General features: G+C 48.4%; 1 protein-coding gene across 1 annotated transcript in view; it reads left to right on the forward strand.

Annotated features, from left to right (window-relative positions):
* The window catches only part of TLN2 (talin 2), a 253,379-nt gene that overhangs the window by 171,031 nt on the left and 66,304 nt on the right, over positions 1-16,044 (forward strand). Inside the window, 7 exon segments of the mRNA XM_045540483.1 lie at positions 286-408; positions 1,730-1,873; positions 3,368-3,529; positions 9,357-9,497; positions 9,942-10,123; positions 11,233-11,365; positions 13,670-13,771. Coding sequence (XP_045396439.1) covers positions 286-408; positions 1,730-1,873; positions 3,368-3,529; positions 9,357-9,497; positions 9,942-10,123; positions 11,233-11,365; positions 13,670-13,771 — 987 coding nt within the window.

Consider the following 16,044-nt stretch of genomic DNA (forward strand, 5'->3'; position numbering starts at 1 on the left):
ACCATTCACCCATGGGATGCCTTGTATATACTCTACTGTCCGTGTGTATTAACTATATCTTCTTGGGAGGTATAGATAACTTTGGGGTGAAAGGCTCATACTTTCCTTATTCATTTCTCTTTGTGAACAGAAATGATATAATCTCTTCTTAATGCAAATAAGGAGAAAATGGCAAATATTATAAATTAAGTGGCCTTGAGTATTAAAGTTGGAAGCGTAGCCTCCTTTACCCCTTGTTTTGAAGCAGTGCTGGGTAGAAAATACTGCTGGCTATTTGTTTTTTAGGTTCTGGGTGAGTCAATGGCAGGGATTTCACAGAATGCCAAGACCGGGGACCTCCCTGCCTTTGGGGAATGCGTGGGCATTGCGTCCAAGGCTCTCTGTGGGCTGACAGAGGCCGCGGCTCAGGTAAGGGGCTTGTCCTAACACAGCCTTGTGCCCTGTGCCGGATCCCTGTGGGAGGGATGGGGCGGGCGGGGGGCTCCAGCTTCACCTCCTTCTCTGAGAACCACCGCTGAAACCATTGAAAAGCCAGTGGCTCCTGTGCTGGCTGGAGCATTCAGACAGAATACCGGCCCGGTACCCACCCAGGGGCAGAGCACCTGGGGCCGGGCGAGGGAGGACAGTGAGACACACTAAATACTGCAGACCCAGTGCACAGGCTCAGAGGGCAGTCTTTTCTTGGTGTTTTTATTTTTGAGGTCATTATTATAGGTGAGTTGTTTTGGGAAGGAAAAATAAGCACTAAACCATTTACATTTTCTGAGGCTTTAGAATTGCGAAAAGGTTAGTCATACTCATTTAGGATCAGAGAAAGAGAAAATTGGACACCATCATGCAGAGACATGATCTGGCATGTTCCTTGCCCTTCTTTGACTAGCCTGTGCATTTTTAATGCACACATCAGCGTTTACCTGGAATGATTTGTCATTTGACAATTTCCTTGAACGTAGAAGATTTTACTGAACCAAAGAGAAACATTCCTAGTTTGGAGGATGAAATTCTCTACCCTTATCCTTCCCTCACATCCCAGGGGAAATGAGTGAAGGTCAGAATTCCTGCTCACAGATTTGTTTTCTCCCTGTCATTTGGCTGACACAGCCAAAGGGAAGCCAAAGAGAAGACCTTCTCTTATAGCTGCTTATCCTCTTGGGAACCAAATGCTGTCTTTTTGTTGTTATTTTCTGGGCCATCTTACTGAATTACCAAGGGAAGACTCTGCTGTTGGAGATACTGACCTACACAACAAGGACACAGTGAGCTCCGCGATGACAGACCCTCAGGGAGGGCAGGCTCCAGAGCCAGCTGACCCAGCAGTTCCTCACCGTCAGTTTGCACCCACTGTATTCTGCCCTTCCTGTCTGCCAGCTGGAGACTCAGCTTCATGCTGAGGCTGGGCAGCCTCATGGTCATAAGGTGGCTGCCAGAGCCACCAGGGCTGTGTCCATCCTTGTCCAAGCCCCAAAGAAGAACTTCTTGAGGCTCTCTTAAGAACAAGGAGACTTTGTTCCTGAAGCCTGCAGCAAACTCCTGCTGGCATGTCAAGCTGGCAGAAGCATGTCTACCGATACACCCTCGTTGGCGAGAGGGATGAGATTACCCTGACCAGCTTGCACGAAGGAGTGCCTCAGCATAACTGCTGCATGTACGGTGGGGACAGTCGTCCCCCGCAGACAGGCTCATCAAGGAGCGTGGAGCCTGAGCTGTGGTTTTTCTCCTCCTCTTCCAGGCTGCATACCTGGTCGGCATCTCTGATCCAAACAGCCAGGCAGGCCACCAGGGCCTAGTGGACCCCATCCAGTTTGCCAGGGCCAACCAGGCCATCCAGATGGCGTGCCAGAACCTGGTGGACCCTGGTAGCAGCCCGTCACAGGTAACCACGGGGGAGGACGTGAGGTTTGGGAGTTCTTAAGCTCCTCTGGGTGGGTTGTGGGAGAGCGTGAGAAATTGGAAAAGAAGCCTGTTCTTTCAGAGCTCACAAAATGCAGCACTGTAAATAATGACTGGGTGGAGAGAGATTGCAAAAAAGGGTGAAAGTGGACACTTTTAGGTGCTTTGAAATGGTGTGCTGAAAGGCAACAGGAGTGAAGTAATCAGTGAGATGTATGAGGAGGCTTCATTCAGTTTGGGGGGCGTACATTGAAGGCTTGTCTGTGCTCAGCACTAAGGGATCAACACCAGTGAGACCTGATCGTTCACTCCCTTGGCTCTTAGACTGTTGGGCAAAGTTTGGCAAATGTAGTGATCAGGGTCTGATGACAGTGCCAGGGATATACAAAAGGAGGTGCCATGAATTCTCTGAGGGAGCTGTCAGGGAGGACAGCACTGAGCCAGGCCTCAAAGTCAAATTAGAGTCTGCAGCCCAGAAAGGAGCCAGAGAGACATTTGAGGAATGGACAATACATGTGACATTTTATGACACTTCTCATACCCAAGTAGCATGGGGTCCTGGTCATTTATGAAAGCAATGTGTACTGAAAGGAGAAGTGGCTGACACGGGGTAGCAGAGGCAGTCTTGTGAGCAACACATCCAGTGTGACCCATGGGACCTAAAGCAGGCGTGAGAGCTGGTGTGTCAGTGTACCTGGGATTCGTTACCTGTCCAATAAGGCCAAAGGGGTATTACCAGCATCCGCAAAGTAGAGCAGGTGGATTTAGGAGAGCGAATGAGTTGAAGGCGGAGGGTGGAGCCTGTGGATACTCCCGAGCCAGACCCCTCAGTAAGGTGCCAACAGCCCACCCGTGGATGAGAGGGAGCTGTCGCACCCTGATGTTCACTTTTCTCATCGAGACTTGGACTCCCCAATATGGCGGCCACCCGCTACATGTGGCTGTTAAGCACTTGATGTGTAGCTAGTCCAAATGGTGATGGGCTGCAAGGAAATATAAAAAACGCACTGGATTTCAAAGACTTGGTATGAAAAAAAGGTTATAAAATCTCATGAGTACTATTTTTAAATTGATTATATGATGAAATATTTTGGATATACGGAATTAAATGAAATATGTAATTTCTCGTGTTTATTGTCTTATCTTATATGACTACTAGACAATTTGAAATTGCCTGTGTCTAGACCAAGGTCTGACCTCCTGTTTAGGGGTTCCCGGGGCTGGCTGACTGCATCGCCTTGGAGACTCTCGGGGCCCAGCTCATCCCCACCGCCACATCAGCACCTTTCCTTTTATTCTCTTGCTCGGTATTTCTTGCTCTCTCCTTTCTTGGAGTGACTTTGGGGGTGGCAGAGCTAGACACACATTACACAGGCTCTGGACATGTGAGTTGAAGAGGAATCCAGGGCTGGGGACCAGGGTGGACCCCTGCACACTGAAGCGTAGGGTGCCCCCAACCTGGCTCCATGTTTTGTAGGTCCTGTCAGCTGCCACCATCGTCGCCAAGCACACCTCAGCCTTGTGCAACGCCTGCCGCATCGCCTCATCCAAGACAGCCAACCCGGTGGCCAAGAGGCACTTTGTCCAGTCGGCCAAGGAAGTCGCCAACAGCACCGCCAACCTGGTGAAGACCATCAAGGTAGGTCTGGACTGCGGGCCTTAGTAATCCCTGGAGCTCCTCTTGCCACGGGGAAAGAGGGATGGCATTTAAGCTCTGCTATCCCAAGGCTTCTGTCTGGTAAAGTTTAACTTCTAATTTACTCTCGTGATTTATGTCACCAAAGGGGGTCCCTTAGTGATTGGACATTAATCATGAAAAACCAACAGCCTTAGTCTGTACTAACCTTCTAGACGGTGGGGAGAAGGGGCCTCCCCAGATTCTGTGCATGAGGAGCTTAGGGACAGAAATCCAGCTGGAAAGGGTTGGTTATGGGGCCTCTCTTGGCACCATGCTTGGGTAGCAAACATGCTGTTTTTGCTTAAACTGTATGTTTCCGTGGGGTGGTTTTGAGTGGGCTGGTAGAGGGCCCTGCCAATTGTTGTTGGATATATACGGACCAAGAGAGTAGGTGGAGGGAGAAGGGAGTGGGAAATTATAGAAAAATCACTTTAATGTCTCCTGTGATATTCTGTTTATTCTGTTTATAGCTGTTTAAAATTTTTAAATGGAATGGAGAGTCAGCTTTTTAAAATAGAGCATTCTGTGTTCATAAGACATTCATCTTTGCGTTAAAGTCCGTGGGCATAGGGGAAGCAGGGCTCACTTGCAAAGGGAGGGAATTGCAGTAGCTGGGCTTGTCGCACTTGTAGGTGAGTGCTGAGGCCACAAACACGGTCTGCCCTCAGCTGGGACCCAGCAGGCGGCAAGCAGCTGACCTTGTGGGAAAACAGCCACAGCCTGGACAACAGACCACAGGCAGAACAACCCCAGCAGCATCCCCCCTCCCTCCAATCCCCAGCCTTCAAAGGAGCATTGTCATGGGAGGCAAGATACCAGTTCTGCACAAACACGCTGAAGGGAAGAGCATTGGAAGTGTTAATGCTTTTTATTTAAGGGCTTTCAGATACATTCAGGTAGGAGGATTTGCTTTGCTGCTGGGACAAGTCCTACAGTAACAGGATGTTTCCCAGTTCTGTCCAGAGGATGGGACACTGCACATGTCGTCTTCCTTTCGCCGCAGTCTACAGGGTGAGCCAAGAGGAGGCAAAAGCGCAGAGCACATCAGCCCCGCAGCAGTTGGAAACTGGCTGAGAGCACGGGGCACTTAACCCCAGTCAGCAATTTCTTAGCTGTTTAAACAAAGAATCTATTAAAAAATGAACAAACAGGAAAAAACCCTGTCTTTTTGAAGGCATTAATAAGCTAGGTTGAAAATGAATAAGTAAATCACAGCCAGTGATTTACTGATGCCAAATGCCCCCGTGATTCTAGGGGCAGCTCACCCCAGTTGCCATCATTGTTCGTGGCATTAGCAGTTAATAAAGCCTGCATTTTTAAACATGTATTTTATGCTTTGTATATATTACTCATTCAGTCCACACAAACACCCTGTGCTTATCCCCATTCTCCAGATGGGAAACTGAGGCACAAAGAGGTTAAGCAGCTTTCCCAAGGTAACCCAGCCAGTTAAGTGGTGGGTGAGAATTCAAACCCAGGCCCTGGAGCCCCTGCGCTCAGCCCTGGCATGTGCTGTTCAACTCTGGGATGGAGGGGACTAATCCATCTCTGCAGCCTGGGAAGAAAGACCTTGCTGTGTCTGCAGGGCTTGTGTGTAAGCGTGGGGGGAGGTGGGGATGGAAAAAGCAATATAGTTGACAGCAGTGACATCATTGTTGGTTGCTGCATAATTAACTTATCTCGGTTAAAGTCAATCCTTGTCTGATCATTAGAAAACAGATTATATTTAGATGGCCCAAGAGGGGAAAAAAGGAAAGAACTCCTTATTCTATAGAAATTCCTGGAGACCTTTATTTCTCTGCCGCCTCCTTGGTTTTAAATCCTGACCTCTCTCTCTCTATAAAGCATCTCTGTTAAGATCTCATGTTCTTTTCAGATTCTCCTCACAGTGTCAAACCCTCTCTGCAATTCCCTGCAGCAAATGAGCTCTTGTGATGGCCTAAAAGATAGGCAGAAACATCAGAGGAGCGATGTAGGGGGGTGTGATATGGAGGAGATAAAGGCCTCTGTCTCTGGGAGCACCCTGGGAACCGGGAGCAGGGCGAGAGGAACAGAAATGAACATACTGCCCCTCCACGTTCTGTTTTTCAATTCCCAGTGCGTGGCAGAGTTTGCTGGGAGCCATGAGCTGTGTTTTTAATTTACTAACAGGAAGATGGTAAAGGTCATTTCACTGTGACACGTGGTACTAGACACTGAATAGATTTCCTGTTTGAAGGGAGAGTTAAGTAGTCTGTCAAACAGAAAAACAAATGAATATTTAATTGTTTTAAGACAGCTGCCCTCATGGCTGCATTTTGCTCTAAATTTTATGCTTCTTAGTGCTGTTTTCTCTTTTAACCATGAGGATGTGCCCAAGCCTAAATCCCAGCGGCCACACCCTTGCAGTCCAAAGAAGGGAGGGGAGTACCTTTGGTGGCCTGTCAGCACCCGTGGACAGAGTGTGAATCCCGGGATCTTAAGCTCTCCACTGGTGACATTCTTTAAGATCCCAAAGCACGGCTGTGCAAGAGTCCATTTCTGCATCCACACTGCCCTGCCAGGCGCTGCTCGGATGTCGGGCAGGGTAGGACACCCGCCCCTAACCCCGGCTGCCAGCACCACTGCCTGCTTTTCTCTCTTCACCCAGCTTGTTACCTAGTCTTGAATCACACGTGTGGAATGGAATGTTATTTTAAATGTGCAGCCACTCAGGTTTGGGTGCCAAGTAGAAATTATGCAACAGCAGCATTTGTTTTTCTGAGAAGTTGAAGTTTGGCCTTGCCCCTCGCGGCGGAGTTAAAGCTCAGGGTTTTGCAATTAAGCACTTGCAGTGTGTACCACAGGCACCCTGTCCAGCTCTCTTTAATCGAGTTTGACTTGGCTGTAAGTATGTTTTCTTGGTCATCCTTATGTTTGGGTTGGTAAAGTGGTTTCTTCAGAAGGAAAAGGAAAAAGGCTCTTGGGCTTCTTACTACCTTAATCGTGTCGCCTTTGTCTAAGGTCCGTGGGAGAAAAAGGAGCCTGGAGTCTTGGGTTCTGGTTTGAGGCGTGCCAGGAAGTAGCAAGGCAACTTCGGCTCATGTCACTTTCTGGGTGCTGGTTTTATTGTCTGGAAAACTGGGGGTTTAGGATTGAATTGTCTTTAGGGTCCCTTCTAACCCCCCAAGTCCCTGAATCTTTAATTCTATGCATACACAGAAATGGTTTCTCCCAGATCTCTGGGAGATTTTGCTAAAGGAGAACACTCGGAGGAGCTGGCCAGGGCTTGGGAGTGCCCTGTCTTGAGAGGGTGTAGACCTGTGGCTAAAGAAGTCTCCCCTCCCATCGTTACGCCTGGTGTCCTAGGACTTACGTGGCGCAGAAACCCTCATGCCTGCCTGAAATCCCACCACGGGGCAGCTTGGAGTATTCAGTTGACTTGAGTGGTTCAGCTGTTCCCAGAGGAAGCAGAATTCAGAAGTGAAACAGCACCTGCACAAACCATGCTTTCTGATGCCAAATGCCTTTTCTGGAGGAAATAACTTTTCCTTTTTGAGAATGGCAAAAAGTGATTGATGGAGTTTGCCACGCCAGTGCTTGAATGGCAGTGGGCTACGTGGTATCTAATTTTCAGGCCTGTTCTCAAAAAAAAAAAAAAAAAAACCTTTCTTCCTCCTGAGGGTGCAGTACGTGGGTGAATGGGTGAAACTGCACAATTAGAAAGCCATTCCTGGAGGTTTACCTGAAGTAGTCATCTTCAGTTTCAATAGGTTCACCTGAGGGCTGGTGGCTTACTCCGATGTCCTTTTTCTAAGACAGAGATGGGAGAGGTGAGCAGACCGAGAAGACAGCATCTCCCTTTGAGCTCGAGTCTGCCCAGCCAGAGGGGTGTGATTGTCAGAGGCCACATGGCCGGTGGGGCTGGGGCCTGAATTCCCTTCACTCCAAAGTCCATCTTAAAAGCAGCTAGCTCTGCTTGTTTGCCTGTGCTGGGGCCACTTGTGTGAGGCTCCTGCAAGGTGGCACCCACCCCACCTCCCACTGGGGTTCCCAAATCGCTCTGAAGTCGAGTAGATCCAACCTGCAGCCGTCAGCGGTGCTAACAGTGCGACAAGACCGAGTGCCAAGACAGCTCACCTCTCGATTGCCAGCGGTAGAAATCAGCATTTCCCAGGCGCGTTAAGTGGCAGTTAGAAACAAGGCCGTGTGTGTGAGCAAGAAGTAGCAGCACGCGGGTTTCCCTTGGACCTGGGAGAACGGCAGGATGGGGAGGTGAGGGCAGGGTCAGTGCCTGTCTGGTGGGGGAAGGGCACGTGCCAAGGCGAGCCAGGCACTATATTAGCGAGTAAATTAGCCGGGCCTGTGGGAATTCCTCTGAAAATATTAGCATTGTGGATGTGTAATTATTGTCCCAGGCTGCCAAGGCTTGATTGGTATGTAGTTGTTATTCAGAAATTGCCTTCAAACCCACGGTGCCTGCCGCCTCTTGCCTTCCTGAGAAACAGAAATGCTCCTGTCTCGGATGTGGTTTGTTTTGTAATGCCAGGGCCCCTGTTTTTTCTTTTTTTTTTTTTTTTCCTAATTATCTAAATTGGCTTTATATATTGCTCATAAGGGTTAAATTAAAAGTTTAATTGATCATTTAACAAGGAAATTTACGTTCTTCTGCAAACATAACTGCCTTCTCAAATGGCCCTGCCCCGGGGAGGCAGGGGTACGGCCGCTGGGTCTCAGGGTGTGGGTTCCACCAGTCCTGTTCTTGAGGTGCGGTCCAGGGTGGGGGAACTTCGAATCCAAGTGTTAACCTTTTGTGAGGCAGCCTGGCCTGGGTCACAGGCCACATTCCCTTATTCTCATCCACCCAGGCCATTAATCAGCAATGGGACTGTGATCACTCAATGTCATTGTGTTACTTGCTGCTAACTTTTTAAAAATTATGAAGCATAAGATGCATAGAGAAAAAACACACGTCAAGGGTAGAGCTCAGTGAATTCTCTGAAGCTGCACATGCCTAGGTACCTACAGCCAGATGGAGAAACAGAACGACATCAGCACCCAGAACCACCCCCGCAAACCCCCCCACCCCGACCCCTATCTCACCTGCTCCGGGCAGTGCCCCGGCTTCTGACAACCCAGCGTAGTGCCTCCTGGCTTTGTACTTTGCGCAAATGGAATTGTACCGTAGGTACCCTTTTTCTGTCCAGCCTCTTTAATTAAATATGCATTACATTTGTGAGATTCGTCCATACGGTTGGGGGTCGTTCTAGTGCTAGCCTGTTCCTTCCTGTTGGATGCCATTGTGTTCGTTCGCAAACGGCGTTGTGCCAGCTCTACTGCCATCAGTCAGCCAGGAACACCCAGGTGAGACTTAGAAAAATTTATGAGTGCTGCAAAATTGAAAGTTTTTTATCTTTTGGGCGGGAATAGACTTAATCCCAGTGAAAACAGAGAAGAAGAACCCTGGAATTATAGTCTCAAAAGCGGGCAAGAAAGTGGTTCAGCTGCCAGGCCTGGCACAGTGGCACACGGGGAATGAGGAGAGGGCACTGTTGGAACCTGTGTCTTGCTCCGTGCACACAGGCAGTTGACTGGCTGTGAGGTCAGCTGTCCCGTGAGCTCCACATTCAGCTTCACTTATTACGATTGCCAACTGAGCCCTCTGCCTGGTAGCAGGGGTCCCTCCAGTCAGTTCTTTCTTGTTTAAGAAGCCACCAAAACATTTCCAGCATTGCCATCGAGCCGCCTCCTCTCACCAGGCACTCTGCGGTGGTGTGGGAGTGATTTGTGCTATTCCGCGGGGTAAGAGCTCCCTGTTCTCTCCCACCAGGCCCTGGATGGGGACTTCTCTGAAGACAACCGCAACAAGTGTCGCATCGCCACGGCGCCCCTGATCGAAGCTGTGGAGAACCTGACGGCGTTCGCGTCAAACCCTGAGTTTGTCAGCATTCCCGCCCAGATCAGCTCCGAGGTGGGGAGATTTTGCAGCAAAGATAATACTGGGGTCTCTGGCTGATTTTGTGTGGCACTGAATGAGTGTGAATAGTGCAAACTGCAAAGTGTTAATACGTAGGGTACTGTTGCTGTGGTCGATGACGTTACATGCACTGAGTTAATGAAATGCAGTGACTACGCAGCTCTCAAGAGATAATATCTTAGCCTTATATGTGGAGGACAATCTATTTGCATAGATTGGGGGCTGATTCTTTCTTGGGTTCAAAACATGCAATTTAAGGAGCAGACATGGACTCAGTTTCCCACTAGACCCTGTGTGAGCCAGTCTCCTTCGTTCCCTGCCCTCTGTGTCTCCTTCCAAGGAGCAGAGGTGGTGACGTGGTAAAGAACAGGACGTCCCGGGGCCCGCCTTGTTCACTGCCATCTCACCCCTGACCTTGATGCCTCTGCTTGGTCTCAGGGTTCCCAGGCGCAGGAACCCATCCTGGTCTCGGCCAAGACCATGCTGGAGAGCTCGTCATACCTCATTCGCACTGCACGCTCTCTGGCCATCAACCCCAAAGACCCGCCCACCTGGTCCGTGCTGGCCGGACATTCCCACACCGTCTCCGACTCCATCAAGGGTCTCATCACGTCTATCAGGTCAGTTTCCCACCTGGAGCGGGTACCAGCCTGCATCTGAACAGGGCAGGAGGGGGATCAGCCCCCCGGGCTTTTTACTTAATAATAATATTGTTGATCTTTGTCATCCGTTTGTTTATCTCTTCAGGACCAGTGTCACCTGTCACAACAATAATAGCTAACTTAAGCACTTACTGTGTGTCAGACATTGTTTTAAGCATTTTACCTGTATTACCTTATTTGATCATCACAACCGTCTTGTAAGGTAGATACTGTCATTGCTTCCATCGCACTGATGAAAAAATGTAGGCAGAAAAGATTTAGGTAACATTCCCAAGGTCACTGCCAGGCGCAGTGGCTCTAGTCCCAGTCTTTCTGATCCCTGTTCTGCATTGTCTCTACCTAGGAGCTTAGGCAGAGAGCACCATGGTTTATTTGGCAGGATTTGGGATGACCTTTAGTTTGCTAATAAGACATAATATTCCAGGGCCCACAGTAACTCTGGGCATCTCTGATCTCCTTAGTGATAGTAAGAGCCCGAAAAAACTTCCCCTGAGTAGATATAACATTTCTGAAGTTGACCAAATTTAATACCTCACAGTGCAAAATGCATCTCTTTCCTTAGTTAGATTTTGCCTCCCAGTTGCTTTTGAAGCTCAAAATCACAGCTAACTTTCTTTCATGATGCCCTGCAAAGAAAAATGCACCGTATATCTTAACTCCTACTGTAGCCCAGGACTTTGTGAGTAGTATGCAATATTGAAAACACAGAATGCTTATACTGGAAATAGTGCTGACCTTTTTTTTAAATGAGTCCTATGCTTAAGCCAGTGAATGGAGAACCCAAGTCTAACCTGTTTCCCTTGCAGTTGCCCAACATCAGCCTGAGATGGAGGGCAGGGCCATATCCTTTCTACCAGAAATAAGTAGAGTTCTCTCGAGTGTTCAGTTCAGAAACGCATGGGCTGTGCAGCAAGGCATTGCCAGCCAACGGTTGGGGATTCCTCCTTAAATGAGGTGACTGAGTGGGGGAGGGGAGTGGACAGGGGCTCCTGGCTCACCAAGGCTGGGGCAGCTTGTGGAACCTGAGCCCCATGGAGCCTGTGTTCAACATGCACTGTCCCTTCCAGGGACAAGGCCCCTGGACAGAGGGAGTGTGACTACTCCATCGATGGCATCAACCGGTGCATCCGGGACATTGAGCAGGCCTCACTGGCTGCCGTCAGCCAGAGCCTGGCCACGCGGGACGACATCTCTGTGGAGGTAAGCCGGGCACTGGGGCCCACTCGGCAGCCCCTGGCAGTGTTGAAGGATCCCAGCACCAGGCTTTGCGGTTGGGGAGGGACTGGGGCCAAAAGTGGTTCTGATGCTACAGTGTCCCCATGAGTCAACCTTCCCCATGGAACCAACCTGGGAACTTTTTGGAGGGGGTACAGCAAGCAGTTGCTGAGCAGAGAAGGATGGCTTGGGGAAGGAATACACACACATACTACTGGGGTGGAAAGATCAAATGTGGCTGAAATTTGGGGGAAAAAATTATCAATGTCAGGTAATTTAGAGGCAAGGCGGGGTTACCATATTCATTTTTGACACATCAGTAGAGCAGACCTAGGCATGTGAGTTTTGAGTGTTTCTCTGTTATATTTCATCAATGCACTTTTTGGTTAATGAGCAAATTCAGCGTTAAACTCTAATGCATTTGGTCCATTCGGAGATAAAGGATTCTGTCCTAACTTATTCAATATCTAGCATTTGAGGAACTTTGGCATTCTATGATTAATTTAAAGCCACTTTGCCCTCTCTTGCTGACTTTGCCACAGTTTAGAATAGAATTTTATGCTGTGTTCCTTGGGGATTTTTCTATTACCAAAGGCTCCTGATTCAGACTTCTTTCTGCATTGAGAGCACAGTGCCTGACACTCAGGGGTGTTTAAGAAATATGAGTGGTCTGTTTACTGATGTTTACCTTCCTGCCACTGAGTTCATGGACCATGAGCTTTGGGCCCAGGGTTGGCATTGCTCATTTTTATAAATAGAGCTGTATCATTCCAGCTTCACCTCCCCCGTTTCCAAAAAAAGAAAGGAGTATATTCTCGTCCTGTGTGGAATGCTAGATTCATTCTTTCTAACCTTCTATTAAGGTATATTCATACAGACACGTGCATGTAAGTGCACCGCTTGATGAATTATCACAAATTGAACATGCCCTTTAATCAGCACCCAAATCAAGAAGCAAAGATGACCAGCGCCTCCGAAGTGCCCTCTGCCTCCACACTTCCAGCGTCCCACCCAAAGTATACCCTCTTTCATCCTCACTAGGAAAAACGTTCTTCCCCTTTAAGTGCATATACTCCCAGTCATACCATAGTTAATTTAATAATCTGTCTATACTAAGACAACATGGCTGGAAGATTCTTACATTCTTGACTACAGTCTCATGACAATTGTGAAGTTAACTAGATAAAACCCTCGTACTTAGAAGTTTCTCTCCACCCACCCCCATCTCTCTATTGCTCTCTCTCTTTTCCTTTTTCTTTTCCAGGGTTTTGTTTTCAAGTTTACATGTTAGGCTGCTCCTCTCATTGGAAAAACTGTCCAAAGCCCTCTCGCCCCTATTTCCTACAGCATTGTTCTGTAGGAAAGTAGAAAAGGTTAGGGTCTCATTTCTGGCGAGCGGGACATCGCCAGTTTGTCAGGGATCACCTAATGGCATGCTGGTGTGTGCAGACCTAAGAGTCCAGCGTTCTGATCTATAATCCTGAATCCATCAAGCGAAGCTCCCGTGATTAGTCCTGCAAAGGGATCTGATGTCTCCTGCCACTGGTTAATAATCTCCACCTTTGAATTCCCCAAGCCCTCACACTCCCAGAATCATCTAGATATCTTGCTCTGTCTCTTTACATCATGATTCAGTTCTTTGGGGGTGGAGAGATTAAACCATCTCTCAAAGCTGAGAAGAAATGCTCTGAGGCTGCCATCTTTAATACTGCACACACACCACCAAACACTGTCGACGCAGAGTCTGAGCTCAGCTCAGTGGGCATTCAGCATTTTCACAGTGCACTGACTGGGAAGCAGTCCTGCTTTCAGAGAGCTAATTCCACATTTACGTCACTCTCCCTCCTTAAGGGGTTATTAGCTCTGGGAACACAGTGCCCCGGATGTCCCCTCAGACCCCACCATTAGCTGTCTCCATTTGGACGAAGCTGGCTTTCCTTCTTGGGAAAGCCACGGCTGATCCGCGTGTCCAGTAGTCATGCTGAATAACCCGAAGTAAAGATACCAGTAGCATCGGTTGTCAGGGTTGGCAGGCTGGGGGGAGAGAAGCCAGTAGGAAGAATGGCTCCCAGGCCTGCCTGCCTCTTTCACAGGAGGAACCATAGAGGGGGTCCAGCCCAGGGGAGCCAAGGCGTCAACCATGGGGAAGGGAGCGGTGGGTTGCTGGTGTGCACCCAGTGGCATTTTGATGTCCGTTCCGTGTGGTCCCTCCCGTCCTTCATGTGGGCCTTTTAAAATAGGCTCCGTGGGGACGGTCACAGGATGAACGTGAGACTCTCTCCTTCTCAGGCCCTCCAGGAGCAGCTGACTTCAGTGGTCCAGGAAATCGGACACCTTATTGATCCCATCGCCACCGCAGCTCGGGGAGAGGCAGCTCAGCTGGGACATAAGGTAACACACCCCTAGGGGACTCTGCTGAGCGTGCGTGTGTGTCCATGAAAGAGAAGATATTTTATTGACTTTGTTGTTATTGTTCCCAAAAGCCTGTGGTGCCAAGGATTGTGCCCAGGTCCAGCGCTGGTTGGAACTGCAGGAAATAGCACCGAACCTCCCTCTGACCTCCCATCCAGAAGTGATCACTTCAGGTTCTGTTTTCGCCTAGAGTTGGGAAGAAAACCACAGTGAAATGTTCTGGCTATGGCCAGACTTTAGCCAACTAGGCATTTACAGTCTCCAGTTGCTCTCAACCTTGGCTGAAATAAGCCGGAGACTGAAGTTGACACTCCTAGCCTGAAGTTGTCCATCTTTTGTCCCTGGCTGGTTGGCCCCTTTGTGGTATGTTTAGGGGGGTACGTTATTCTTCTGCAGTTTCTAACGCAGTGGCTCTTCTTGCACATGATGAGGCAAAGCACAACCAAACCCTCCCTAGGTGATCACTCCAGAGGACTCATTCACCCGGGGGATCCTAACCACGTTATTTTAAATGCTGAGTGACCTTTTGCCTGTTTAGGGTTGACTTTGCAAATCCTAAAAGGAGAATTGGCTTGTCATGCAGCCTGTGCCTCAGCAAGGAAAGGCCAGAAATTGGGTTTCTAACAACCTTGGGGTTTCCCAGCATTTTATCAGTGCAGATGTCAGTACTGATGTGCATATGAAGAAATGCTGAGGCCAAAATCTTCTCGGTAGGTATTGATTTTAGAAAAGCAATATTTTTTCAAATTACGAAATAGCTTAAGGGCCTACTAACCTTCCCACTGCTTCTGAAGAGGGGTTTTCGAGATCTAAAATAGCCAGTGTCTCTGCCTTTTCAAGTGTACCACGTGTCATTTTTTAGCTGAGTCTCTTGATATTGTAATTAGAAAAGGGTTGTCTACCTGTGTGAAGAGGTTTGGGGGAGCAGAGGGTGGCGTGGAGGCTGGGGCCACCGCCTGTGTGCCCTGTTCGGGGAAACTGAGTTTAGCAGAGAAGCTTGACATTGTTTCAGCAGTTGCTTTGGCTTCCATTAGAAAATGTGTAAGAAAATATTTCTGGACATCTTTAGAGGGCAATATCGTCTCTGCAGATACTATATTAGTATAGAAGATTAATTCGTATGTTTCTGGTTAGCATCAAAAGAAACATAATATATTTATGTCACTTGACTTATAAATGTACTCTTAGCCCTGAATTGGTCTCTTTCTAGAGGAGAGTTTTGGACGCAGGCAGCCTGCAGCTCTCCCCAGAGGAGCCAAGGGCTGAGAGTTAATGGCCACGTTGTTCCTTACGGTGTTCAGGGGGTCCCAGATCAGCAGCTTTGGCAGCACCCGGGAGTGATAAGAAATGCAAGTTCTCAGACCCCAGCTATACTCATTTTCTGTGGCTTAACACAACAGAAATTTATTCTCACAGTTTCACAGTTTTGGAGGCCAGAAGTCCCAAATCAAGGTGCTGGTGGGGCCATGCTCCCTCCAGAGCCTGGAGAGCAAATTCTCCGGAGAATCTGTTCCTTGCCTGTGGCATCTTGTGTAGTTCCTGGCGCTCTATGACTAGCACGCCAATCTCTGCCTCCATGATCACAATGCATGTCTCTCCCATCTCTGATGTGACTTATCATTGGATTTAAAGCCCATCCGGGTAATCCAGGATGATCTCATTTCAATATCCTTAACTTGAATATACCTGCCAATACCCTTTTCCCAATGAGATCACATTCCCAGGTTCCAGAGATTTGGACATGGGCATATGTCCTGAGGGGCCAACGTTCAGCCCACTGTGCTGCCCTCATTCAAGAGAATGAACATCATATACCAGATACTCAAAATTTTGTGCTGTTTGAAATCATATGCTAACCCAAGTGAGGATGTTTCATGTTCTGTCATGTCTCTCAGGAACAAAAGGTATTAAAGTCCTTGCTAAGCTCCCTAAATTCAGGCAAAATCACATCCCTTCAAAAACCCCTGCCTATGACATATGGAATAACAAATACCTAGAATGTATTGATCTCTTACTATGTGGCAGTTATTATGATAGGTGCTTTATGCACATTAATTGAATCCTCCTAACAGTCCTGATGAGCTTGGTGCTATTATTAATCCCCATTTTACAGATGAGGAAACTGAAGTTTAGTAATAGGAAGCAATTTGCTGAAGATTTCTAAATAAGGAATTGTTGGGAGATTCCAACCCACTGGCTCTGAAGCTGGAGCTGAATGTCTTCGTCACCCAGCCACGCTGCCTCCACAAGGA

This window comes from Lemur catta, chromosome 1, assembly GCF_020740605.2.
Source record: "Lemur catta isolate mLemCat1 chromosome 1, mLemCat1.pri, whole genome shotgun sequence".
NCBI classification, from domain to species: Eukaryota; Metazoa; Chordata; class Mammalia; order Primates; family Lemuridae; genus Lemur; species Lemur catta.